Consider the following 27,071-nt stretch of genomic DNA (forward strand, 5'->3'; position numbering starts at 1 on the left):
TAGTTTTAGTCTAGACTGTAATGACGGAGACTGTGAGGTGGTTTAGTCTAGACTGTAATGACGGCAACTGTGAGGTGGTTTAGTTTTAGTCCAGACTGTAATGGAGACTGTGAGGTGGTTTAGAGCAGAGGCCAACTATTAGCCTCTCTCATACTTGCCCACTCACCTGATGTACCCTTTATCCACAGTGCCATAACTATTATTAATTAGGTCCATTTACTCTACTGACAAAATTGTATCTGACTCTTCTATGGGCATGAAACCATGACGCTCCACAGTCGCTACAACAGTTTCTCCTTCTTTGCCCATCACATACAGTATATTTATGTATTAGTTTCTTGAATATCCTTTTGACCCCAGGGGCTGACATAATGACAAGTGACAATAGGGAAAAACTGAACCACAGAATAACTCAAAGCATAACACACAAGGAATGCAGATTATGCAGATGGTGCTGAGACAAAGCAATTGCATGATTATGGAAATGCATCATCTAATTGCATCACTAAGCAAACCAAGGCAACCCACCTCTTCCTAACAATCAAGAATAGAGGCATGTCAGGAATGGAGTGCCACATTCTGCAATGCAAGTTTCTGAAAACAGAATTGAAAAGCAGATGTTTCAAAGCCTACACCGCTGACATCACAGAGAGAACTCCAACTCCAACTCCAACTCACCCTTTTTCTAGAACAGCTATTTCTTCTACCTCAATCGGTATCCAAAAGCTCTGTTCATCTTTATATCCCTCCAAAGCTGAACACACATTGGATTTAGTTTTCTCTGTGTCAAGATCTAATCTGATTGGAATGGCTTCATTCCATACCATCTTAATCCCATCAACTGTGGAGAATGGCTGGTCCAAAGAATTTGATGATGGTAAGTCTTTGACAACGGCCTCCATCACGGGACAAGTTGATAACTCTTTTGTCATTCTTGGTTGTATATCCTCTGGTACATCTTGGCTTGGAACTATCAACAGTTTGGATCTCTCTCTGACAGAAACCTTACAAAAGGAATGTTCTTCCAGTGACAGCTGTTGATTTGTACGTTTTTTTCTTTCATTTCCAATTCCAGTTGTTGTTCCTGGCCACCCATGTTCTGAATGGTGCACATGTGTGGATGGTACCCCAAGAACAGAGCTTTCTTTGGCAAGATGGCACAATATTTACCCATATTTGGAAGCCAATTAATTTCAGGCATTGGAACTGTTGGGAAGAAAGAACTGAGAGCAATGTTTTGACAAGAAGGAGAACGATACTTTGTATAAAATGTACTGCAGTTTTGCATCTTTATCATCACCACTGGCCAGTTCCCTACTTTAGAATCAGAAACAATTGACCCTCTTGAGGAGAAACCAATGATACTTGACTGTTGTGGGCAACATTGCAGCAACTGTACCATATCTGGATGTGTGTCCACAATGGCATCAACAGCTCGGGGTCGTGGAGCGGATGGAAATCCAGGGTTCAGAGCTCGTTGAGGACATGATGGAAGCATACTCAGCATTATTTCTTTTTCCCTACATGATGTATCCTTAACTGTTAAATCTTGGTGGACAACTCCATACCTTCTATTGAATGAGCTTTTCAAAACTACATCCTTGTTCACATACCAGGCATTCAAATATTTTGCTCTATTCTTTGCAGGTAAACCTGGAATTTCACTGTGGTTAGGGAAAGTGGCTACAGTTTTTAGCATGCTTTGAGCCTCTATCATCACAGCTTTCACTGGTCTCGCTCCTGCCTTAGAGGGAATTCCAGGAATAGATGAATGTTTTGGACAGGGTGGCAACATTGATACCATAATCCTAGCCACTGCCTTTTCTGTAAAATGCATTGTATTGTCATCTATTACTGACAGTCTCCCTGGGTTTCTTATCAATGGCCTTTCCCATATCTGCCTTTTAAACACATGCCATTCTGCTTCATCAGAGCAACTGTGGTACCTAGAGGGTATTCCACATACGCTGGAATGTCTTGGACATGTAGGCCATAAATTGATCATACTTGGTATATCTGCTAACACCTGACATGGCACAGATGGAAAGGGGCCTGTAAACAGGCTGTCTGTGAGCACGATGGCAATATTGATACCATATTTCTGATCATATCACAATCAGAATAGAACACATTAACATCCAGTAAATGGAATTGAACTGCCGACTTCTCCCTAGGAAGTAGCAGCGACTTACTTTCCATTAGCCACTTGAATTGTTTACTGGTGTCTCTTAGTGGCATTCCAGGAACTCTAGATTCTTTTGTACAACTGGGCAATAAATTCACCATAGTTGGGCCATCTGCTAATGTCAGTGTCAGAGCAGACGGAAACCCAGGGACACTAGCATTCTCAGGGCAAGAGGGTAATATTGCACTCATACTGTCAGCAGTGTTCTCATCAAAACTCAAAACTGCATTTCGAATCTGTACTTTCTTTTTGATAAATGGACAGCCCCAGTGTAGAATTTTAGAAGCGAACCATTCATTGCAGCTAGACAAACAGAGTTTTTGTCCAGTCTTTGTAGGCCAACCAGGGACTCGACTATGGATGGGACATGAAGGAATTACATTAACCATGCTGGGTTCTTGTGGAGCAGAGGGTAGGCCAAAAACGTTGGCTTTCTGTGGGCAACTTGTCAGCATATCGACCATATCTTTAGGGATATACGTATCTTTCAGTATCCATTGAACAAGGTAAGCTTGGGTTTTCTTCTCTGGTCTCTTGATAATCAATTGCCTCAAGGCATGCCAATCTTTGTTGTCTAAAATGTGTTGATTTTGAGAAAGCATTCCAGGAGTTTGGGTCTGTTTAGGGCATATAGGTACAATACTGACAATACTCTGTAATACCTTCTGGGGTCCTGTGGGCATACCTATACCTACAAGGTAGGTACTCACAGGGTATGAAGGCAACACTGCCACTGTACTGAATATTTCTCTTTTGGCAAGATCCTGCTTGCACCTGGGGAATTATCAGGAATACATACTTCCCCTTTACTTAAGGGATTCTCTATCAAAATGTGCTATTTATATCCAAACCCTCACCATGAGCACCAACTGGCTCCTTAGAGATTAAATCAATGACTTGTTTTTTTTCTTGGGAAATCAGGTTCTTGACATGGTGCAAAATGGAGTACTGGGCACACTTGTTCTTTTCTTGGCACAGACGGAAAACCAGGGATGGTTTCCTTCCAGGGACAAGATGGTAACATGTCTACCATAATGTTCTATATTTTCTTTATCCTCATTTGACTTTTCCTGAACCAGAGCAGGATTACTTCTCAATGGTCTATCTAAAATAAATTCCCTTAAAATATGCCAGCTGTCATTATATGCCATAAACCCTTGTCTACCAGGCATACCTGCAACAATTGTCTGTTTGGGGCATGTAGGGAGAAGACTAGCCATACTTGGAGTAGTTGAAGCCTCCTGTAATGGTGCAGAAGGAAACCCTGCAACACTACCCTTTCTAGAACATGTTGGCAACATGGCCACCATGATTTTAACCATATTAGTATCAGTAACCACTTGCTCCTGAACACCAGACTTATACGAAACAAATGCTTCTTTTATCTGAAACTGTTTCTTCCAAAGAGAACAACTCTCCCAAACATTATTTTCAAACCCAGTCACTGCTCCAACAGAAGCTAACCCTGGAATCCTGCAAATTCTGGGACATATAGGTAAAAGACATGTCATATTTGGCTCACATTTCAAAGCAGACGGGAATCCAGGAATACTTGCAGACCTGGAGCAGGACGGTGTTAAGTCCACCATTTTTGAGATTCCTGTACAACCCTCATAAAGAGAACTGTTACCCAAATTCAGGAGTAAAGGAAATCTGTTGCTGGGTAACTTAATTAATAACCTCCTATCTGGCCAATCTGGAATTTCTGAACGATGTAAAGATGGCATGCCAGGAATCTTGGAACATTGTGGGCAACTTGATTGTAACTTAATCATAATGCCTACTGTTTCTCCAATCTGAACTTCAGGCTGTAAAGTGGATGGTGAATGAGAAATAGAACTCCACGTTGTACATAATGGACCAAGTTCCACTTTAGATATGTACAAGGACATTTCTTCTCCACTGTCTTCAGAGCTTGGTAACACAATTTCCTGTGTAATTTCACACAATGGTCTCTTATCCATGGACCAAGACACTTTTTCAATTCTCCCTTGTTGTAGGTCAAAACCATGCACATCAAGAATGGTGGAAGATGATGCAAAATCCTCTTCAAATTCTTCTCTTTGTTTAGATAAATTGTCTGTTGCGTCTTGCTGTGCTGAGAGAAACCCAAAAGAGTCCATTCTTGAAGTGACTTGATCTGGGGCATTTATGTTGCATATGGTTTTCTTATCCATAGTGGGTATTGGAACAGCAGGGCTTATTTTTTGAGTGCTTTTTTGTAGCTTCTCCCGCTGTGAGTGTTTTGCAATGGACCACTCTCCAGACTGAGCAGCCATGCTCTCATTTCTGAAGGAATAAAGTTTGATGTCAGGAAGAAAAGTCTGGCGTGCTTAACATAGCTTTTAAAAATGCCTAAACAACATTGACTTATCTTTCATCATCATGATTCACTTTGGCATTGAACGTGTTAAATGTTGGAATGGGGATTTAACTGCTAGAGTAACAAGCTACACTTACCCCAAATCCATAGTTACAGCTTCTTTTGATGGGCCACTCCTGTCCTTGCTATCGGTTTTGTGTCAGAGGTTGTAGCAATTTGAGGCAAGTGCAACAAAGGTCCCTGGAGTGATCTGGAAGTTGGTTGGGGATTGGTAGGAGAAAGGGGTATGTGTTGAACGGGCTCTGGTTGGAGTATTGCATTTCCTAACTGAATGGACATCATGGAAAAGTGACTTCCTGGTTTATCCAAACTGACTGAAGCAGAGGTATAATCTTGACAATCAGGGTTTAGCTTAGGTGCCGAAGTGAAGGGAGGAGCTGTTCGCTGAATGCTTGGGAGTGTCCTTGCTGGCCTTGATTCTGTTTGATTCATCTGTGATTTTGGCATCTCAAAATATTTGAGCCCTTGGGCTACGGACTTTCTTGGGCTTAGGGACAGAATTGAGGCCATACTCTCAAGTCTGAGGGACAAACAAATGAAGATCAGAGTTAAGATATATGGAAGGTCTCCACCGCAGTAATGCAGTCCATATCAAGGCCATATTTGCAGAATTCAACTGAACAGCACACAAGCAAATGAGCAATGGGACATTGAACTGCAAAAGATAAGATTCAAACCAGAGTCACGAACCAAACAAGTATTTTGTGATAAATCACGGAATGAATGACCAGTGGCAATTCTAGGCAATTTCACAAGCAGCTGAACAAGCACCGTAATGCCACATGTTTGCAATGCTGAACCATTGCCACATTTTATAAGCCTTACAAGATACTAAACTTAGGGTACCACAGTCTAGCTTCACCAGATTTTACAGTAAAATAGATGTAAGGATTTTTTATATCAAAATGAGATATTTCCCTTTTGTCAAGAGACATGCAAACCATTACAAATATATTTGAATGGTAAGGCTGGACCCGAATATTCAACTATTCAGTAAAATGTTTGTTGGGTAAGTTTGTTTGGTTTTCAATTTTGGTATTCAGGCATATGCTTATTTATTATATATTGTTTAGCCATCACATTACAAACATGCATAAAACACACCAAACCTTTTGTAAAACGCTTCTTATTCAATAACAAAAATACAAACAACAATACTGTAGAATAAAAAAATCCCTAAAAATAAATGCCTTTAAATAAACCGATGTTGCAGGGCAAAGCCGTCCATCTCAGCTGATGTAAATGAAGTTGCTACAAGTCGAGTCGCTTCTGATTACTACTATTTAACCGAGAATTATTTCAAACATTCCCAGAAACACTTTGAAGCCATACAAATGGTGAGTTTGTTTGAAAGGTAAAGCAATTAAAAGCCAAAGATAAAGCATCTTACCACTGATGGCCCATTCATGCCAAACACACGTGAGTAAGTGTACCTTAATGTTGTGTGGCCCTGGAACGGGTCTTTGCTAAAGCTGCATTAAGGTGTTTTGATGGCTAGAGGGAATAAAGTAAATCCCAAAACAAGCGCAAGCCCTGACACATCCAGCAAAAACATAGTTGGATGGACATTCCTTTGGAGTCCTCTTTTTTGCTGAATATCAAATGCAAGTCTACAATTTCCAGTCCACTAACTTTTGAAAATAATATTTGGTTCTTAGCCAGTCACTCATTTACTTTGGCTTCCCCATTTCGCAATGGCCAGGTAACAAATAACCAATATTTGAGCATGTGAACTTCGATCGGTATATATCGGTTATACAAATCGGCAAACCAAAACAATTATCTGGAAACTGCACAAAGCTGCAGAGTGGTACTAGCAACCCTTCCACTGTACAGTGAGTTATTTAATTCAATGGTCATACACAAAGTGTTGCTTTGCTGTGGCCTCAGCCTCACAATCTGGTTTATCAGGAGATTTGCAGACACAATCCGTTCATGTACAAAGTGTTCTGTGCTGATCTTCAATATTCACCAAAGCTCTGGATCATATTTCGCCAACAATTGCTGGGATGAATCAGGATAAATCATGTCTAACCTCACCTAAGCCCGGCTTTACTCTGTGACCCTACATAGAACCACACAAGCGACCATTTAAATACATTGAATAACTTTTGTCATTGTCGAGCAACATAAGCCCATGTTTGTCAAGAAATAAATATCAAAATAACATCTATGGAGGGTAAATATTTTTAAATATATAAAAACATAATACATTATATAATGAAATGCTGAAGTAAATAAATAAATAAATAGTACACACATTATGTAATGTAATGCTAAATTCTCACCATAAATAAATAAATCACAAATGAAATGCGACATTAAATATATAAATGTAAAATGTCTTTGTGTATTTATGTACAATTCTATTAATGTACACGTTTGTAACTTTAATTTAATCATGTTGCCATGTGTGTCATTGTTTCTTTTGTTGATCTTGTTTCTGTGGCAGTGGGGTGTGGTTAGACTCAGCTGTAGAGTGGGTGGAGCGGGGGTGTGGTTCAGGGAACAGTGCCGGAATGATGTCTAATCAGTCTCAGCTGGGGCTGAGGGTTAATCAGCCTCAGCTGGGGTTAATCTGTCTGTCTCTTCCCAATAAAGAGCAGGAGGGACTGAGAGGCGAGAGAGAGGAGCGAGGAGCCGTCACTGAGCCTGTATTGTGGTTGTTGCGAATGAAAGAGCATTTTGAATTACATCGAGCTGTGTTGCTGCCACTGTTAAAGTCCGCGACTCACCGGGTAACAGGGAAACCTGTTACAGTGGAGCCAAACGTGGGGCGGACAGATGGAACACCGAGAGCAGCAGCCGGAGGGGCCGAGCCAGCCGATCGTGGCGCTGGGGCAGATGTTGGCGGGGATCACTGCGATGCAGAGGGACCAGGCGGAGATGAACCGTCAGTTCATGGGGGAGCTCCAGGTCCAGGCGGAGAGGCAAGGGTTCGCCCTGGAGCAGCTCGCAGCCCGCACAGCTGCGGTTCCACCGCCGGCGGCTTCCTCCGCGCTTATATAGGTGGCCCTACATTGGATGACGGCAGGGGACGATGCACACTTCCTCGACTCTTTCGAGGCAACAGCGGAGGCATGTGGCTGGCCTGCTGCCGAGTGGGCGGTCCGGCTCTTGCCTCTGCTGGGGAGGCACAGACAGCGGCCCTGGGGCTCCCCCCGGCAGCCAGGCGGAGATATCCAGATGTGCGCAAGGCTGTGATCGACCGGAGGACCACCGGCGGAGGTTCCGTGAGGCCAGGCTGGGGCCGGAGGACCGTCCCTTTGCTTTTGCGCAGCGGCTCAAGGACGTGGCCACCAGATGGCTACAACCCGGGGGAGCGGCGCAGGAGGTGGTAGAAAAGGTCATCCTCGAGCAGTTTGTGGGCGGATTGCCGTCCGTAACCTCGGCGGGGGTCCGCTGCCACCTGACGTCGCTGCTGGGGACCGCCATCACCTTGGCGGAGGACCACCTGGCGGTTCATTCCCCTGGGCAGGGGGACAGCGGTCTCATGCCGGCTTCGTTCCGGCCAACACCTGTCCCACGGAGGAGGCTACCCACACAGGCCCTGGCGGGGTCGACGCCAGCACAGTGTCCGGCACCCCTCCAGCAGGTCCCCAAGCCACCGCCCACCGCCAGCACCGGCACTCTTCCTGACCTACAGGGGGGTTCTCGAACACCAGGGCAGGAGTGTTGGAGGTGCGGGCAGCCCGGGCACTTCCGGAGGCCAGGTCCAGGTGATTCGGGTTGCCGGCTCTCCAACACCTTCCCCCGGTCCGGGAGCGACGTACCGCGTTCCGGTAAGAATCCAGGGGGGACACACCAGGCGATGGTGGATTCGGGAGCCTGGACACCCTAGAGCCTGGTTCGACCCGGGGCATTGATGGAGGCATTGTGGGTGAAGATAATGTGTGTGCATGGGGACGTTCACGGGGGAAAAAAACATGTAAACAATGTAAAGGTCGCGGTTAGCTCCCGCCTTACGCACCCCCTAATCTTGGGAACGGATTGGCCGGGGTTTAACAAGTTAATGGGACAGGCTGCGGGGGTGCGTTCACGGCCGTCAGGGACGTGCGATATCTGCGCTGTGCTCAGCGGCGACGCGAGGCCGGCCGACAATGCAGACTGGGAGGGGGAACCGGCGGAGCCTCCCGTGGAGACTCCACCGGCTCCCGAGTTTCAATCCATGGCGACACTCTATGCTCAGCCTTTGACCAATTGATAAGAATTGATTGTCACCTGGTGCGTCCTGACGCAGCGCAGTCATATCCGCACTTTTCATTGATTAGGGGTGGACTGTACAGAGTGAGCCGTGACGCTCAGACAGGAGAGGTAAACACCCATATGGGATATGAAAAAACACTGGACCGGATAATGACCCGATTTTATTGGCCGGGCATCCGGGCGGATGTGCGCCGTTGTTGTGCGTCCTGCCCGAGTGTCAATTGGTAAATCCCCCAGCCATTCCATTAATGGAGGTTCCATTCGAGCGAATCGGCATGGACCTCATCAGGCCATTTCACCGGAGTGCACGCGGATATCGCTTTGTTAGTCCTGGTGGATTACGCAACACGATATCCGGAGGCAGTGCCGTTGCGTAACATTTCTGCAAAGAGTGTCGTGCAGGCACTGTTTTAGGTCATCTCCCGAGTCGGAATCCCGAAAGAGATTCTGACTGACCAGGGCACCCAGTTCATGTCACGAACACTGAGAGAACTTTACGGGTTACTGGGCATCAAGTTGATTCGGACCAGTGTGTACCACCCACAGACAGACGGTCTGGTGGAGCGTCTCAATAAGACTTTGAAGTCCATGATCCGTAAATTTATTAGCGAAGATGTGCGTAATTGGGATAAATGGCTTGACTCTCTGTTGTTTGCAGTGTGGGAGGTTCCTCAGGCCTCCACGGGATTTTCTCCCTTTGAACTTTTGTTCGGCAGGACTCCGAGGGGGGTGCTCAACCTCATCAAAGAAAACTGGGAGGAGGGGCCGAGCACCAGCAAAAACGAGATCCAGTACGTCCTGGACCTGCAAGCAAAACTCCACACACTGGGTAGGATCTCACGTGAGAATTTGCTCCAGGCCCAGGGACGGCAACAACACCTGTACGACAGAGGGGCCAGGCTGAGACTATTCGCACCGGGAGAAAAGGTACTTGTATTGCTTCCTCCTTCCAGCTCTAAACTCCTTGCCAAGTGGCGAGGGCCCTTTGTGGTAACACGGCGAGTGGGGGATGTTGACTATGAGGTGGTGCGTTCTGACAGGGGTGGAGCGACACAGATTTACCACCTCCTAAAAGCATGGAGAGAGGGGGAGTCTGTTTCTCTGGTGTCTGAGGTATCTGAGAGAGAGGAGCTGGGGCCTGAGGTCCCAAAATCCACCAATCCGGCCTCGCTCCTTTGTGAAGATCATCTCTCGGGAACCCAGAGAACAGACATTGCCCAGTTGCAAGAGCAGTTTGCTGACGTGTTCTCTCTCCTGCCAGGACGCACAAACCTCATCATGCACCAGATTGAGACTCCTCCGGGCGTGATGGTGCGGTTGTGGCCCTACAGGTTACCTGAACACAAGAGAAAAGTGGTTCAGAGGGAATTGGCCGCTATGCTGGAGATGGGGGTAATAGATGAGTCACACAGTGCCTGGTGTAGCCCCATCGTTCTTGTTGTCAAGAAGGATGGGTCTATAAGGTTCTGCGTGGACTATCGCAGGGTGAATGACGTGTCACGATTCGATGCTTACCCAATGCCCCGGGTCGACGAACTCCTGGACCGACTGGGCACTGCGGGTTTTTTTACGACCCTGGATTTAACCAAGGGCTACTGGCAGATTCCTCTGTCGCCAGAGTCCAAGGAAAAAACGGCCTTCTCCACTCCGTTTGGTTTGTACCAATTCACCACGCGTCCCTTTGGGTTGTTCGGGGCTCAGACACCTTTCAACGCCTCATGGACCAGGTGCTGCGTCCGCACGCTGCATATGCTGCCGCCTACTTGGATGATGTGATCATCCACAGCACCACCTGGGCGGAGCATGTGCAGCGGGTGGGCGCGGTGCTGGAGTCCCTGAGACTGCCAACCCAGGGAAGTGTGCAGTTGGACGGAGGGAGGTACGGTATCTGGGGTACTACTTGGGCGCCGGGCAGGTGCGCCCTCAGGTAGACAATACTGCCGCCATCGCCGCCTGCCGCGCCATCCAAGACAAAAAAGAGGTGAGGCAGTTTTTGGGGCTGGCGGGTTACTACAGGCAATTCATTAAAAATGTTGCAGAGCTCACCAGCCCCTTGACTGACCTAACCCGGAAAGGTGCCTCAGATCCGGTCCAGTGGACGGAGCAGTGCCAGTTGGTGTTCGAGAAGGTAAAACAAGCTCTCTGTGGGGAACCACTCCTTCACACACCTAACTTTTCTCTTCCTTTTACTCTGCAGACTGATGCGTTGAACAGAGGGCTGGGGGCCGTTTTGTCCCAGCAGGTGGAGGGGGTTGACCGGGGGAGTAGGTTAGGCCAGATGGCGCCCTGGCCTAAGGCGGGCGGTGGAGGTATGTGGCAGTGGGGTGTGGTTAGACTCAGCTGTAGAGTGGGTGGAGCGGGGGTGGTTCAGGGAACAGTGCCGGAATGATGTCTCAGCTGGGGCTGAGGGTTAATCAGCCTCAGCTGGGGTTAATCGGTCTGTCTCTTCCCAATAAAGAGCAGGAGGGACTGAGGGACGGCAGAGAGGAGAGAGGAGCCGTCACTGAGCCTGTATTGTGGGTTGTTGCGAATAAAAGAGCATTTTGAATTACATCAAGCTGTGTTGCTGCCACTGTTAAAGTCAGCGACTTTAACAGTGGCAGCAACGCGAGTTTCTTTTTTTCATTCCATTTTGTTGCTGCTTCGTCACGATAGTGCCTGTATTTGTTTTGCTCAAGGATTTTGTATAGCACTTTTGTTACTTTTAATTAAAAAAGTTATTTGTAATTAAATCAGAAATTTGACCAATCAAGTTCCACTCACACGTTTTTTTAAAACCTTTCAACCCTATCACATGTTCTTCATTGGTGAATAGAGTTCTCTCAGCTCCGCCCCCCTGATGAGTTTCCTCAGCTGTTATAAGCGAACTACTCATTTAATACATCTGACACCACAAATTGATGCCATTACCAGCGTTGGAGTATCTGGGGCGGGATTAGTCCTTTAGAGCCATGCCAACCACACCATATTATTTTTAAAAAACCACACCCGATAAAAAGGAAACCTTTCATATGAACTCACCCTGTTGATGCCTTCACAACCTCAGTTCCAAAACGTGCATCTCTTTCCCGCTCTGGAGCCTCTGGCCTCTGGCTGGCTGGTGCTCTGGGATCAGGGTCTGAACAGCACCACAGTTAGCCAGGTAGTCTGACTGAATAACTTATTCTACTTGTGTGTGTTCACACTCACTTGTGGAAGTCGTACACTGGTTGTCCTCTTCACTCAGCGTGCTTAACTGTCTTTTGAATTCTGAAACGAAAGAAAAGCATAGAAGGGATTATATGTGATAAGCTTGATGTTCATATGGCACGAGTGTATGTGTTTTTATTATTTAGCTGCTTTGATGAAAACAACCAGCAGGGGGAGATGTGTGCTTGTATATTGGCGGGGTTTAGTCACTCCTTGTTGATTCTGTACCTGCATCTTGGTCATTGTGGAAGGTTGTGGCACTTTGGGATATATGAGGCTGAGAGGGAGGAGGAAGAGGAGGAGGAGGAGGAGGCCCAAAGAGCACAAGAGCAGAAGAAGGACTTAAAAGAGAAGGTGAGATGGTCTCTACTGTAGGGGTGCCCTGGGCTCTCCAGGAAGGAACGAATCCAGACCCTCCCTGGGGTTTCTGCTTCAAAGAGGATGAAGCTGATTGAGGGGAAACATGATGGGAAAGAGGAGAGTGGAAGGTGGAATATCAATGACACATGTGCTTTCCAAAATCAGTCCATTAGGCATTTCTCCAGTGTTTATGGTCCATGTAAAGACAAGAACATGAGAAACAAACGCTACAAAGCTCGGCCCACTTTTCACAGTGAATCCACTCATACATCCTCACCAGTGTCCTCATGTGATACATACAGGACCATTTATATGAAACCTACACTATGTCTATATTGTAATATAAACATACTTAATTCAGTTTAACTTACAAAGCATCATAGTCTTCTTAAAGCTCTGTCTAATCATAGTCTAGGGACTCATCCATATCCATAATGCTTTATAACAATAATCAAAGCAATCTTAAAGCATTTTGCAAGGACAAGTATTATTATACTTCATAATTGCTGGTCACTCACTGACAGTTGTTGTTTTTTAAGTATCATAGGGTGTTATAATACATTGCATAGTGTGTTATAATCTCTGTTTAAATGCATTCTAATGTGATTATTCTGAGTGGTCATTGGTAAATGAGGGTCTACATCAGATACACATTACAAGCTGGTTAAACCCTCTAAGTGGTCATTGTTTGTTAAGTAAAGTGAATAAACAATTGTGAAGTAATATCAATATGAAATGTGTTATGATTATTGTTATGAAGCGTTATGCATACCGTTCTTATATCTATGATTATGCTATTTGAACACAATATAACGATGTGAAAGAAAGAATTCTGCTGTATCTGGGACTCGTTTGCTCGCACAATGTGTGTCAAAACAACTGCATGGAGATTTGGCTCCTACCGAAGATATGAATCTTAAAAATAGCTTTGGAATTCATTTCCCTAAACAGCTGGTCAATGTGTAGTTTATACCAAAACAAACAGGAAGAAATTGTGCGTCTGTTGGGGGACTATTTTCTGCGGCGGATTGATTCATGTTAGGTGCCCTGGTGAGTATTGTGGCAGCAGGAATTCAATGACAGTCATAACCTAACGTCTCGACATCTCCAACTACTGTATTGGTCACTGTCGGTCATCGATCACATAAACAGCAGAATTCTTTCCTCTAAAGGCTGAAGGATGAATGAAAGTGCATCAAATGTGATAGCAGAGAGGCTTCAGGTGGAGCACAATTACATGGCGTCTCTTTCTGCTTTTTCTGCAGCACAGCAGGCTGTCCAGGGTCGTTGGCAGAGAGATGCAGAAACTTAGGGGAGCAGGCAGGCTGTGCTAGAGGCGCCTGAGATTTAGGAGGCCTCCATTCACTCTGCCAAGAAGCTGGGAAAAGATAAGAGAATGGAAATCCGAACATGGAGGGACGGAGGGAGGAAGAGGAATAAATGCGTAGTAACAGGTGTGTGTGAACGGCCTCTGACAGGATCTGTCCCTGTACCTGTCTCGGGGGCAGATGGCAGGCTGGTGGGCCTGGTGAGGGCGGAGCACAGCTCCCCCACGGAGGAGAGGCGAGCTTTGGGCTGTCTGGGAGCACCGGGCGGTGGAGGTAAAGGAGGGATGGAGCTGAGAGGAGCTGAAGAGGAGGAGGAGGAGGAGGAGGAGGGTGCAGAAGAAGGAAAGCCCTGCGCTCTCCAGGCACTGAGACAGGCTGAGAGAGGAAGACGAAGAGATTTAAAGAAAAGTAGGGATGAAGAAATGGTAGAACTCGGACTAATGCTGCAGCATTGTGATTTAAAAGAGCTGAATTCTAAAGAGCCACAATTTGAACAGGCTGTAAACAAGAACAAGAAGAGTTGGTGAGTGTTGATTTATTTATTATATATAATAATATATGTAATATTTATTACAAAGAACATTCATTTTAAGAGGCCAAAGATGCTTTCTAGAGATATGAATTAGATAACAGCTGATTGAAGTAGGGGCTCATGTCTTAGCCTTAGCCCAGAAGCAAATCAAGGCCAACAAACAGCACCATGTACTATATTCTCCTCAATTAGAAACCAATCACAACTCTGAATGGAATCACGCAATACCTGTTTGTGAGGTATCAGAGGAGGTGGGAGTGCGGAGAGATGGATCGGAGGGGGAGGAGGAGAGGGAAGAGGTGGAGGTGGCTTTAAAAGGGGTGAAGGTGGCAAAAGACTCCAGGCCTTCGGCTGGAGAGAAGTCGCTGTGGAAGCTACGAGGCCTTCGAGGAGCTGATATGGGCACTAAAAAAAGACAGCAGAGGACGGACAGGAAGTGGCGGGAAGGTAAAAGGAAAGGGGAGAGCGGAAAGACAGACCAAAAGACAGAACAATGGTGAGTGGACCGAGAAATACACAGAATGTTTCCAGCCAACCTAATCTCTTTAAACGTAGTTCTGCATATGAGTGTATAATCTGTCGGCAATGGGTCAAGGTTTTTGGTTTTGTTTTCTGTTTATAGTCCGAAGAGTATTGATCATTCAAGGATGAGCGTTCTTTGGTTGGATGCAGGTAAACATTCTGTGTGGAGAGTGAAGAGGCGGAACACACTGGAACCCATCGCTCGTCATCTAACGACAATTTAGCTTTTTATTAGCTAAGATATGAACTGTTGTATCTCAACTCCAACCTCACTCTTTGCATCTCAAGTTGCTAATTGGACTGTAGACAATGGCCAATGAAAAGGAAGAGGAAGGCCTGAATATCTAGTATGTCTGATCAGAATATCCACTGGTTACACTTGAACCGTCTGTCAGACCGATACTGCAGACAGAATAGCGATGACACGAGATCCAATACGTTGATACCAATTGGGTTTTCTCCAGTATTGCAGGCACCGGGGATCACAGTGTCCCATCGAATCAGGGAAGAAAGAAAGAAAACGTCTCTCATACCGCTACATTGTGAACATCAAGACTGTTTTGGCAGCAGGAGAGTTAGTTAACGAGAGCAGTTTTTTTTACTGTGGTATCGGAGACCGTAGAATTTCACCTTTATTGGTATCGACTACTACATTTCTGGTATCGTGACAACTTATACAGTATTTTCAAACTGATCTCCAGTGAAAGTTTTTGCTTCGTGGGAAGGAACCAGAAAGAAGAAATAAATGACCTTTCCTTTTCAATACAGATAAGAGCATAAGGCTCTACAACGATCAACAGCTTCACAGGCCTTGCAACGGTCCTGGAGAGAAACAAAGAGGCAAGACCCGAGTTCTGCAAGAACGGACCGTGAACAGGACATTTCTGATGGATACTGATGGAGAAATTGATTATAAGTCTGTGTAAGGCACAGAGATTCAGAATAAGGGCAGTCAGACATATCAATTAATAATGTATAGCATATTACATAACTCCAGATCCCATGTTTGAAAGTCATGTGCTTGTTCTAATTACTTGATTCCAGGGTGTACACTGATTTCTTTATGAAAAGCTGGTTTTAACTGGTTTAGACTCAGTTGTCCAAACCTCGACTCACCATGACAGTGGGGTCTATCCCTTCGCTCACTAAATGGCCTTGTACCTTTAGGTTTAGAGAGTGTGTGGCCATTTGAAATCCTTCCAACATTTACTGCCATTTTCAGTAAATGTTACTGTAAATTCTTTAAATTACGCCAGTGTCAAATAATTGAAAAATAAAAAGAAGCGCCTTGGTAGCTTACAGTGCACGCCACATGATCACAACGTCCCAGATGAAGGGGCAAATGGCCACACAAAAATCTGTATTGGAATTGTATCCGTAAAATATTTTTAAAAATTGGCATGAAAGCCTGTCTCTAATGTACCTAGATATGATAATAATAATAATAATAATAATAATATTATTATTATTATTATTATTATTATTATTATTAAACATTATGTATGCACATTTTAAAAACAAACAAAATGCCTTGCATGGTAAAACCAGATGCAAAAATAAAGTTCAGGTCAATAATGGGCCACTATTTAAGGATTTACTGCATCTACTACAAAGTATTGAGATTTCAATTCTTGTCAAATCGTTGTAATGTTAATATTTGAGTTGCTACGACTTAGCTAGTTATGCTCAAACTACACTTGAGTTGGAAACAGAACGACTGGAAGTCATCATCAAATCCATCTACTATTCCTGGCAACACAGAGTGGTATGAATTAAACAATTCTAAAAAAGAAAATGATCTACTAAAATAATGTGACCCTAAAAGTGAAAAGAGACCACACAGGAGCAGCAATATCTGTGGACTGATACCTGATCCGGCAGCGGGCTGGAAGATTTTGGGAAGCGCAGGAGGGTGAGCACGTGTAAAGGCTGGCAAAGTGTAGGCAAAGGGGGAGGGCCGAGCCTGCTGGGTAATGCTTGGTGGCCGTGTGCATAAAGAGGATGGAACAGAGGGGTCTGGGGGGTCAGGCAGAGGAGGACGAGATGGGGCCGAGATGGCGGAGGAAAGGCCAGAGGACGTTTTCCCATCCATCTCTGAGGTTACTGGGTGAAGACGAGCAGAATGGAAGGACAGGGTGAAAAGAGGAAGATGGGGAGAAAGGGAATAAATGAAGGTTTGAATGAAAAGAAGAATGATACAAGGAGCAGTAAAACAGATTCAAGATGAAGAGATGAAAGTGGGGATGAGGTTTTGTTGTAAATGTGAGGAAACACAGAGGAAGTAAAAAGGGGAAGAGGAATGAAGAAAGAGTGTTTTTTTTTTTTAAATGGACTATGATGTGTTTGTTATTTTTATGTAATGAATAGTAATGTCCGATAAAGATAGAATACTGTGCAATGTGTGCTACCAGGAAGGTGGAAGATCAATCAGCAGACAGTTACCTGTGGGGCCTGATTTAACTACAGGCCTCCAAGCCAGGTCCTGTACTCTGAGGACAGAGGAGGCAGAGGCTGAGAGAGAGAAAAGGGAACAGCAGAGAGAGGATCAATGAAAAGGGAACTGACTTTCAAATAGGAAACAAAAGGCAGCTTGAGAAAACACTTTCTAAGTGACAGAAAGGAGGAAGTCTTCTCCACAATGAATGAGACCTTGAAGAGTGGAAGTTGTAAATTGCAGTGTCATTACAGCTGGTGTTGGAATGGAGCAGTGGGAGGGTTACATTAATAGAAAAAAGCTCAAATGTACAGGATTACTCTTAAATATATCAGAGAGAAGCGTGGATATTCTTTCAGATTACTGTGCTACATTTACAGTAATTTATTAGGTCTGATGTCTGAGTCTCTCTTGTATTTATGAAGAACAGGTGAGGAAAATATGCTAGGATAATCTTTCTAAATTTAAAAAAAGGTATCTGCGAAAAAGTAAGTTTATTTGTGAAAACTGGTGTGGAAAAAGGTTTGTCAGGTTTAAAAGCATTCATGTTTTCGTCCAAGTGAGTTATCATCTCTCCGTGTACTCTAAACACATATATTTAGGTCAGTAGAGACACATATATGAGATACATATGTATATTGTGTGTTAGCAGGTTATGCAAATGTTCACCTGGACCAAAACATAAGTGCGTTTAATCCTGTTCAGAACATGGGGTAGTGGTGATGATACCGGCAACAAAATATGTAAATGTCCTTTTCTACTTGCATCACAGATGAAAGAAATTAAAATAAATTTAAAACGAGTATCCTGGCATCCGTTAACTGTTCCTAAATCCTAAACACAGAAGAGAAAACAATAATCAGTCTATATGTTCTCACTTGTCTCTCGGGCTTCCGTAGGTTTGTATACCAGAGTTTACCAAAGGTCATGTGTGAGGGAGTGTGGATTTGAGTTTATGTTGTCCCAACAACTCCAACTGAGGGATTCACTTCAATTTCAAGAGTTGCTTTCTTCAGTTTAAGTTTCATTCAGCACATATCAATAATGTAGGCGTATAACCTTTATAGTTTTGAATCAGGACCTTCAGTATTTGGATCAAGTAGCTCCTGAACACCTCAGACTGTCATTGCACGTTAATTTGGTGTATTCACCCAGTCTTACCAGTAACATGAGTAGCTTGTCCAAAGCTGGCCCTCCTCTCCTCACCGCCTTCATCATCACTGTCAATGAAGTCATCCAGGTTTCCAATGTCACTCTGTTTCATACTCAACAGACTGGCCAGACTCTGCATGTCCTCATCCCTGTGGAGAGTAGAAAGAGAATCCTCTTCAAGCATCGGATGGCCGTGACATATCAGGATCGCCATCCTGATTGAAATAATGTAAGCACACAGCTTTGTGGACATGCTGCTGGGTGGACGACTCACGTGGCCTTGCCCTCTTTGAGAAAGATACAAGACAGGTTCAGCTTCAGCGTCGCCTCCACCACTTTGACGGACAGCGGTTTGAGCTTCAGTGTGACGTCGTACTGGGCCGGCGTGGCGCTGGCAAACTTCTTCATGTTGACATCTGCTGATGCCAGCACCTTCCTGCGCCCTTTTGTCTCCTAATGAATGAAATCAATGGACAAGGAGGTTGAGATTGAACACAGGAAACAATCATTTTTCCAGAGAAGATGTTGTTGTTGTCCGATTAAAACTCAATAAATTGAAAGATCCTGCTGACTCACATTTTCAATGACAAAAGTCCAGTCTTTGTCCTCAAACTCATCTGCAGTAGGTTCCTGTTGACAGACAAACACATTAGTTTGCGCATTTCCCATGTGTAATCCAACCAATTTGATCAACCGCGACTACTTTGAGGCTTTAAGCTCATACCTTGAAGAGCGTGACGGTGATGTCTAAACTCTCTGGAACCTGCCAGAGCACCAGGCCTCTGTAGGGGTTTTTGATCCCTGGCTGCCAGCTGTGGAGCTGATGGAAGACATAACACAAACAATTGTTGCCTCCATGTTGCCTTTCCTATGGACTGAATTTCAACTTCTGCAGAGCACACTTTAGATACCAAGACTACACAACTAAACTGCATTCTCAAGGACGGAAAGGTTGAGGGAAATGTTTTTTGTCTCTGGGATTGCGGGCGCAGTTTTAAACCCGACAGTGAACTTGTGAATTGAAATCAAACCAAATGAAAAGGCAACAAAAACTATGTGGTAGGTTTAGCAAAAGACTGTGGTTTGGCTTCATAAAGGTACGTAATTTACATATGAAATCAGAGTTGACTTTTTGTTTCACACCGAACATGAACAATGCTCTCCTGGGTGAAAGTCTCAGGCTTTTGACCCATACATCCACCCTGACCACCTCACTATGCTGACTTTAATTTGAAGCATACTTGTGATAGACCTACATAGAAAAAAAATATGAGTTCACTCAAAACGTAATTCACAATGCAGTTTTGTTTATTGGAAACATTATTTGAATGAATCTCATCTCATTGCTCTTTGCTCGTTACCTTTGTGCTGTGACGTCGGCTCCTCCTGATCCACGACACTCTCAGTTTGTCTGGTTGCCTGCACAGCAGAGCACAAATAACATCTTCCTTAGTTTCCAGTGTTTCTTCCATCACTACCTTCTCCGTACCAGCAGGGATGCAACAGACAGAAAGAATGTTCCCACACACATGCAGGTAGATATGCAAACACATTTGTGAAAGGATGTTTCAGTTCCATTCTCAGTTTGATTGTTGACCTTTTAAAGCGGAAATAATGTTCTATAGTGAAGAATCAATGATCACAATCAATGTTACGATTAGTGCAGGGTATTGTTTAAAAGATGGCTAACAATACCAGTAGTCATTTTCTCATAGACTTCTATACAATCAGACTTCTTTTGGCAACCAGAGGAGTCGCCCCCTGCTGGTCAGTAAAAATAAAGACACATCGCATCATCCTCACTCTTTAATAACCAAAGGTTGCCGCCTGACACAACACAGACTGTATGGCTTTTAGCTGCTGTGGTCGTGGCCCAATCACAGGCTGCATTAAACCAAAGAACGTGAATGCAGTGATTGGCTGCAAGCAAAACCAAACAAATAATATAAAAGTGTATGAATCTCACACCAAGAATTTGACACTTAAAATGGTGAAAAGTAAATATAATGTACTACGTAGCAAATAGTGAGTCATTGGGGACAGAGACAGCATTGCTTTGGGCTGAGTGCTAATGTTAGCATGCTAACATGCTCACAGTGACAAAGAAAACAGACGAGAATTCAGGGGGATCCCTGGAGTGACAACAGTTCCTCCTGTGATCCATCTGGCGGCGGTCGGGATAAACCTTCATCTAACTTCATGTGATCTAATTATACGGTGGTCTGAGGAAGGGCCAGGAGACGGTGACTGATCGTAGCATGCACACATGCTTTCAGAACGCTGAGGGGAAGAGCTCAGCCAGGAGAACATGACTGTGTGAGCAAGAGGTCAGTGATGGAGAGGAAGTCTCCTGAGAACAAACAGCTCTGATTGGGCGAATGACCGTGTGTGAGAGGGAGAGAGATGCTGTAAACACTGTGGGAGACCTCTCGTATGACTTCCCTTCAGGGGCTGGGATCTCACTCTTACATAATCCTGAGAACACTGTATACACTGAGGAGAAACACAACCACGATGGCGTTGAGGCTTGAGGCTCCATTACGTTTCCGTTCCAACGATTCGATCCCCGGCTCCACTAGCCCAAGTCAATGTGTCCTAGGTCAAGACACTTAACCCCAAGTTCATTGATACACTTCCTGAATGTGTGTGAATGTTAGTTAGTTGACCCTTGCATGGTAGCAGAATGAATGTGAATGACATGAAGACTTGAAAAGAGATAATAAGGACATTTATTTAACACTGAAACAGAGCGGAGGGGATCAACAGACAATGCGTTACGATTTCTTAGCTGCTTGTTTTTCGTGGTTTCAAACTTTTGCCCATTATTCCATTTCCCCCCCATTGTAGCAACCCATAGACAGAAAAGACACGACGGCGAAGTGATGGTATAAAACAGTAGAGACAAAAACATGAGATCTTTGTAGAGCGATGAAGAGACTGTAACCTTATTCAAATGAACACGCGACTCAAACATAAATGTCCCATTTCCATATGGTTTCCCACTCTTTTCATCACCTCATCTTGTTGTGTCCTCTTCTTTGGTTTAATGGCCCTGACTGGAGAATAAACACCAGCAGCTGTTTATCTCTGCAGCTCCTAATGTTCTCACTCTTATGATTCCTTTACATTTTCTTTGCTTACGTTCTGTCAAATCTGTGAAAATGTTTGCTATGTTTGGATGTAAGCTTGACTTATGACAACATGCTTTTCTCCCAGTGTGTCTGGTAGGAGCAGGCAATGCAGAAGTGTCTTAAAGCTGCATTCTCTCTCCTGGCCACAAGGGGGCGACTCCTCTGGTTGTATAGAAGTCTATATAAATGACTCTACTTCTCTTGATTTATTCCCTCAGTAAACATTGTAAACATGAGTTTATGGTCTCAATCTCTAGTTTCAAGTCTTCTTCAATACAGCATGATGTTCATTTAGTAAATTATGGTCATATAGAGTCAAACAGACCATGAAGCAGGGGATGCTTTAGGGCGGGACTACAATGTGATTGACAGTTCTCTACAAACACAACCATTCACGGCGTCTCTACGTCACTCCTCCGTAGTCTAAACGTGGTGACCTCCGTTCACAGGTATTACAAGGTGGCGACAATTTAAAACAAAGAATTCGAGACATAACTGATAAAAACTCCCCAAAAAAGAGCCTAAATTGTATTAAACCAGAATTAGAAATAAAATAAATGAACGGTAGCTACAGTACTGGCAGCTTCAATCCACAGCGTATCGAATCCATATTGTCAGTATTGGCCTTCAAAGACGGGGGACAGCGGGCCTCCTGCTCATGTTGCATGACTCTCATAACTAACATGTGGATCGGCGAGAAAGGTTGTGAAAGAGTGAGAGCGAATAGGAGAGAGAACAAAAATAGACGTCTGCAGCGCTGATCTTCACAGAAGCTTAATATCAATCCTACACCTGCTGCAAACAACTCGAGTGCTTGTTTCCATCGGTTTGAAGTATGCTTCACCATGTAAGGGAATCCTGGAGGTTGTTGATCATACAGCTTCTAAATAGTTTAGTCTGAACACTCACTCCAATGTAGGTGGCTTTTGCTAATCAGTTAAGGGAGGTGGCCCAGCTAGATGATCCACATTTCACACATTCTTGTCTTTGACTGTAGAAAACTGTGACTTTTATTTCCAAACTTAAAGCCTCTACAAGTCTTTATTTTGCATGATGAGCCTACTTTTTAGGACCGTGTGTGTGTGTGTGTTCGCGCGTGTTTTTGTGTGTGGTGTGTGTGTGTGTGTTTGTGTGTGTGTGTGTGTGTGGTGTGTGTGCGCTTGTTATTGTGTGTGGTGTGTGTGTGTGTGTGTGTGTCTGGAATCTCCCTTGCTTTGGCTTGGTTGCACATGTTCAGGTGATTTAGGTCATTTTCAAAACTGACAGCAGATTTCGCCTCCTCGTTCACTCCAACGAGAAAAAATAGTGACAGCAAACAGCGTGCACCCCAAAATAAAAACATTGTTAATATTCGTTGCATTGGTGTGCATTACTCGCGTGCACACAGGCCTCTGTTTTAGAGACGATGAGGAAGCAAATGAAGTCGTGGAAAAGTTTGACGAGCGATGTCATCACAAACGATTGTGCAAATGGTTCAACCATCAAAGTTAAACAAATAAAAAAATAAGAACACCTCTTACGCTCACTGATAAACATGTTGCATCTATAGACTGTATATAAGAAGTGGACGTAGTCATGGTGACCCGTTGGTTTGTGTACTGCCGTTTTGAAGCCTCGAATTCAACAATTTGGCGGTCGTCATCTTGGATTACGACCATCGTAATGTTGTTTATTTCACAACCAATGAACAGAAGTTAGCATTTGGAATGTGGACGAGTGACGTAAAGACGACGTATACGTCTCTAGTAGTAGCAGCGACCTGCCAATCAACTTGTAGTCCCGCCCTAAAGCATACCCTGCGTTATGGTCTGTGTGACTCTAAATGACCATCATTTACTAAATGAACATCACGCTGTATTGAAGAAGACTTGTAACTAGAGATTGAGACCATAAACTTATGTTTACAATGTTTACTGAGGGAATAAATCAAGAGAAGTAGAGTCATTTGTATAGACTTCTATACTATCTTAACTTATTTTTTAGTCTGGCAACTGGAAACATAGCCAGACACGTGGCGCAGAAGTACTTGGTGGATGAAAAAATTGTAAATGGTAAATAATAAATGGACCTATACTTGTATTGATCTTTTCTAGTCTTCCGCTCACTCAAAGTGCTTTAACACTACATGTCATCATTCACCTATTCACACCCGTTCATACACGGATGGAAGGAGCTACCATGCAAGGAGCCACCTGTCCATCAGGACTAACATTCACACCCATTCATACAGGAACAGCTGCGGGAACAACTTGGAGTTAATTGTCTTGCCCAAGGACACATCAACATGGACTAGGGGAGCCGGGGATCGAACAGCGATCCTCTGATTGAAGGACACAGTCGACCCACATACACTGTGGTTATAAAACAACAAGAAAGAAAAATAAATACCTAACTCCCACAAAACCACAAATAGCTGATTCCCATTTTGGGTTCTGCCCGGATTAAAGAAACAAGAGAAAACATGTTGTATGATCGGCCTCTCTGGCTGTCTTGCTGGTTGCCAGATCCGGTCCGTGAGCACAGGTTTTGGTCTCTGTACGGGCACGATGGCACCAAGCTGTGATGTCAAGACTCGAGGAAGCCTGCCTCAGAATTATGAAACTTATGAAATGAAAACGTCCACTTTCTAAATCAAACATAGGACTGAGGGGAAATTCTGAGATACTAAGAGAGTTAACTTAAATTATTTTGTATTTATCATTATGACCAAGAAATGTACAGGGCAGGATATTTTATAAAACATGTTATTGCTGATTTATCTGCAACAAGTTAATATAAGCCGACATATCAGTCTGGATTGGAAGTATTTAAAGCAAAGTTATCAAAATGTTTGTCTTAGCTAACTGTCATCTGGACCAGTTATCTCTAATTATCAAATTAGAACTCATTTTGACTTAAAAGGTGATCATTTTGACTTACAATCACGTATTGTTAATCACTATTTCACAATCTTGACTTCGTAGGTCAAAGTTTTAAATAGTTACTTTTTAGTCAGCGCTACAACCGCCTTCAGAAAACCCGTCGTCACCTCAGGGACTGTTAGCTCAACACTATTTACAAAACACACACAATTTCCTACGTACATTGTTCTATATATGTCCTGTATACCATGTACAGTCTGCTTCCCTATGTATCATATAGGTACTAATATGTATATCTGTGTGCCTAAGGGGGGCATGCAGCACAGAACAAGCCCTGTGAGGACAAACGCCCTCGATGACGAGCAGAGGCAGCGTGTTGATACTGGCTCAGTGTGAGCGATGCTTCTTGGATCGCACAGAACAGAGTGATGGGAAAGGTGGGCCACTGTACACGCCGGGGCTGGGGGAGTAACCGTGAGTAATGGGAACGGTATGGAAGGAACTGGTGCAGAGCCAAGACTGAAGCAGTCGGAACCAACAGAGCAAAGACTTTGTCTCTCTAGGACTCCAATAATACACTCCAAACCATAAAGTTTCCTTCCATCAGTACGCCTCATCGTATCTTTCTCAAATGGAATGACATGTCGTACACAGGGGCCCCACAATTTCAGATATGTAGATAACATACAACAACAACAACAACAACAACAACAAGCTGAGCCCCGGGGCCCCCAACCGATGAAATACAACCACGAGTGATGGTCTACACTTGTGTTCGTTTTGTCAGTCTGAACCCCGAAGATGTAGTGGAATGCTGCAGGAATGAGTCCTAAAACCCAGACACGAGTCAGCATTTGTGCCTCGCCTCGAGTGTGTTTCTGGTTACAAGCATCAAATAAGAGCATTTAAATGTTTTGTTCTACAAAATGAAAAGCTTCGGTAGATATACGCCTCTCTTGAATGTTGATGTTAATTTATTAAATGATGAGCATACTTTTTTTTAAGTGAATAAATAAAGAATAAGAATAATAAACTGTGTCATGCTAGTGCTACTGCCTAGCAGGGCTGAGGGGAGGAATATGATCCCCAAAATGAGATTTGCCTCAGGGCCTCTGGTGACTGGTCAGAACCATGTACTCTGTGGGTGTGGTGGCGTTGAAGCAGCTGGGATGTAAATGTCCAGCTGTGGTTCTGAAGGGGAGGATGACACACGTCCTCTCCACCTGACAGCTGACCGTCCACCAAACATCGTGTTGATCCGGCTCTGGGCTGCCTGGTCCCCCCCCATAACAACGACAGTTACTCAGTAATAAACAGACGCGGAAGTAATGCCGCTGAAGGAGCATCACCATATTATTATTATTATGTATTCATGTACACTCTTCTACTAACAGAAGTATGGTTCCGATGACAGGGCTGAGCACTTTCTAACAGCACACTCCACAGATGGGTTGTCATCTTTATTCAGGACCACGCAACGGCCGATATCAACTCTTACAAACCGTTGAGGGTGTTCGCTTCCGCCCCTGAGGTAATAACGCCGTAATAACAATAACAGGTTTACTTTTTTATCGACAACATTGCTGCTGGTAGCTTATGAACGGGGTCGGTAAGGTCCCAATGCCACTTTTATTTGTGGCGTACATGCTCCTATCGGTGAGTTCGGCATCACTTTCTCCTCCCGTGCACAACGAGGCTGTGAGCCCGGTAACGTCGACAGAGGAACCGCCTCGCGCAGCCACCATGTTACCGTCGCGAGCGTCGCTTACCATTTGTGTGTGCATTCTATCGTCAGCTCTTGAAAGGAGGCGGCAAACTGGAACTTGGAGGCTTTCTTTCCAGCCCGCTGGAGCCGCTTCCACACCGAAGTCATGGTCGGGCTCGTGCAGTAACTCTCTCAAAGACCCGCTGGAGCGACGCTGAGAGGAAGGGAGCGCGACCCCGCAACCGGGACTTCACCGGAGGAACTCCACCTGGTGCGCGGACAGCTCCACTGCGGCGTGTGTCCCTCTGCTCGCCCGCGTCCGCGACTCCCCTGCCCGCAAAACAAACACACGCCTAGCGAGCACGCGTCAAGCTACGCAGCAGGAAGCCGAGGAACTGAAGAGTTTAGCTTTCAAAATAAAGCTCATTTTTTGTAATGAACGTTGTCAAAGGTGTGTTCCAAAAGTCTGGATACATGTTTTTATTTACCAACACAAAAGGTGTAAATGGTGTTCTAAAGGCCTGAATACATTGCCACAAATAACATTCTGGGAAACAAAAGCCTTTCTTCAGTTATTCAGGTCTTATATATTTTTGTTTTAATCAGGTGTATCATTACTGGAAGCTAATACTGTAAATATATTGAGAGATAAAGAATGCTTTCATGTACAGGGTCCAGAATGTTGTCCCACGCATCTACTTTCTAGTAACAACTTTTCTTCTTCATCATCATCATCATCAAGATGGCACATATGTTTTTCTTCTTCCAATATGACAACTCTCCGGGTTCAGCGTTGAGTTGTTAAATAACAGTAATCAGTAACACATTATGAAGACATTAGGACATAAACTAAGAGTCGAACTGTGTGCACATATTTTATTATGTTCAATGATTGAACTGGTGAACCAGCAAATGTTGAACGTGAGCTCATTTATTTAATGTTTATATATTTGATCTATCAACTATAATAATACTAATTCAATTTTATTGTGATTTTCTTTTTTCACTTGAAGGGCAGTACTTCCTGTTTCACCACCGTTGTTGTGTCTGACTTGACTTAGCTGAGATGGTTAGGCAATACAT

General features: G+C 44.3%; 1 protein-coding gene across 8 annotated transcripts in view; it reads right to left on the reverse strand.

Annotated features, from left to right (window-relative positions):
• Positions 1-26,342, reverse strand: part of ehbp1l1a (EH domain binding protein 1-like 1a) — a 40,487-nt gene extending 14,145 nt beyond the window's left edge. For 2 of the 8 annotated variants that reach the window (XM_034556688.1, XM_034556687.1), the window contains exons 1-14: positions 26,053-26,341; positions 19,653-19,710; positions 19,016-19,111; positions 18,868-18,921; positions 18,566-18,744; positions 18,301-18,440; positions 17,148-17,216; positions 16,575-16,808; positions 14,412-14,588; positions 13,817-14,026; positions 13,561-13,701; positions 12,192-12,410; positions 11,964-12,023; positions 11,796-11,892 (exon numbers count right to left, since the gene is read on the reverse strand). In XM_034556688.1, coding sequence (XP_034412579.1) covers positions 11,796-11,892; positions 11,964-12,023; positions 12,192-12,410; positions 13,561-13,701; positions 13,817-14,026; positions 14,412-14,588; positions 16,575-16,808; positions 17,148-17,216; positions 18,301-18,440; positions 18,566-18,744; positions 18,868-18,921; positions 19,016-19,111; positions 19,653-19,710; positions 26,053-26,156 — 1,838 coding nt within the window. In that variant the 5' untranslated portion in view covers positions 26,157-26,341. Of the gene's footprint in view, positions 1-528; positions 722-11,795; positions 11,893-11,963; positions 12,024-12,191; positions 12,411-13,560; positions 13,702-13,816; positions 14,027-14,411; positions 14,589-16,574; positions 16,809-17,147; positions 17,217-18,300; positions 18,441-18,565; positions 18,745-18,867; positions 18,922-19,015; positions 19,112-19,652; positions 19,711-26,052 lie in introns of those variants that run through there. The other 6 variants (XM_034556686.1, XM_034556691.1, XM_034556685.1 and 3 more) reach the window with 6 other exon arrangements.
• Between the last annotated feature and the right edge of the window lie 729 nt (positions 26,343-27,071).

The sequence above is a fragment of the Cyclopterus lumpus genome, chromosome 18 (assembly GCF_009769545.1).
Source record: "Cyclopterus lumpus isolate fCycLum1 chromosome 18, fCycLum1.pri, whole genome shotgun sequence".
NCBI classification, from domain to species: domain Eukaryota; kingdom Metazoa; phylum Chordata; class Actinopteri; order Perciformes; family Cyclopteridae; genus Cyclopterus; species Cyclopterus lumpus.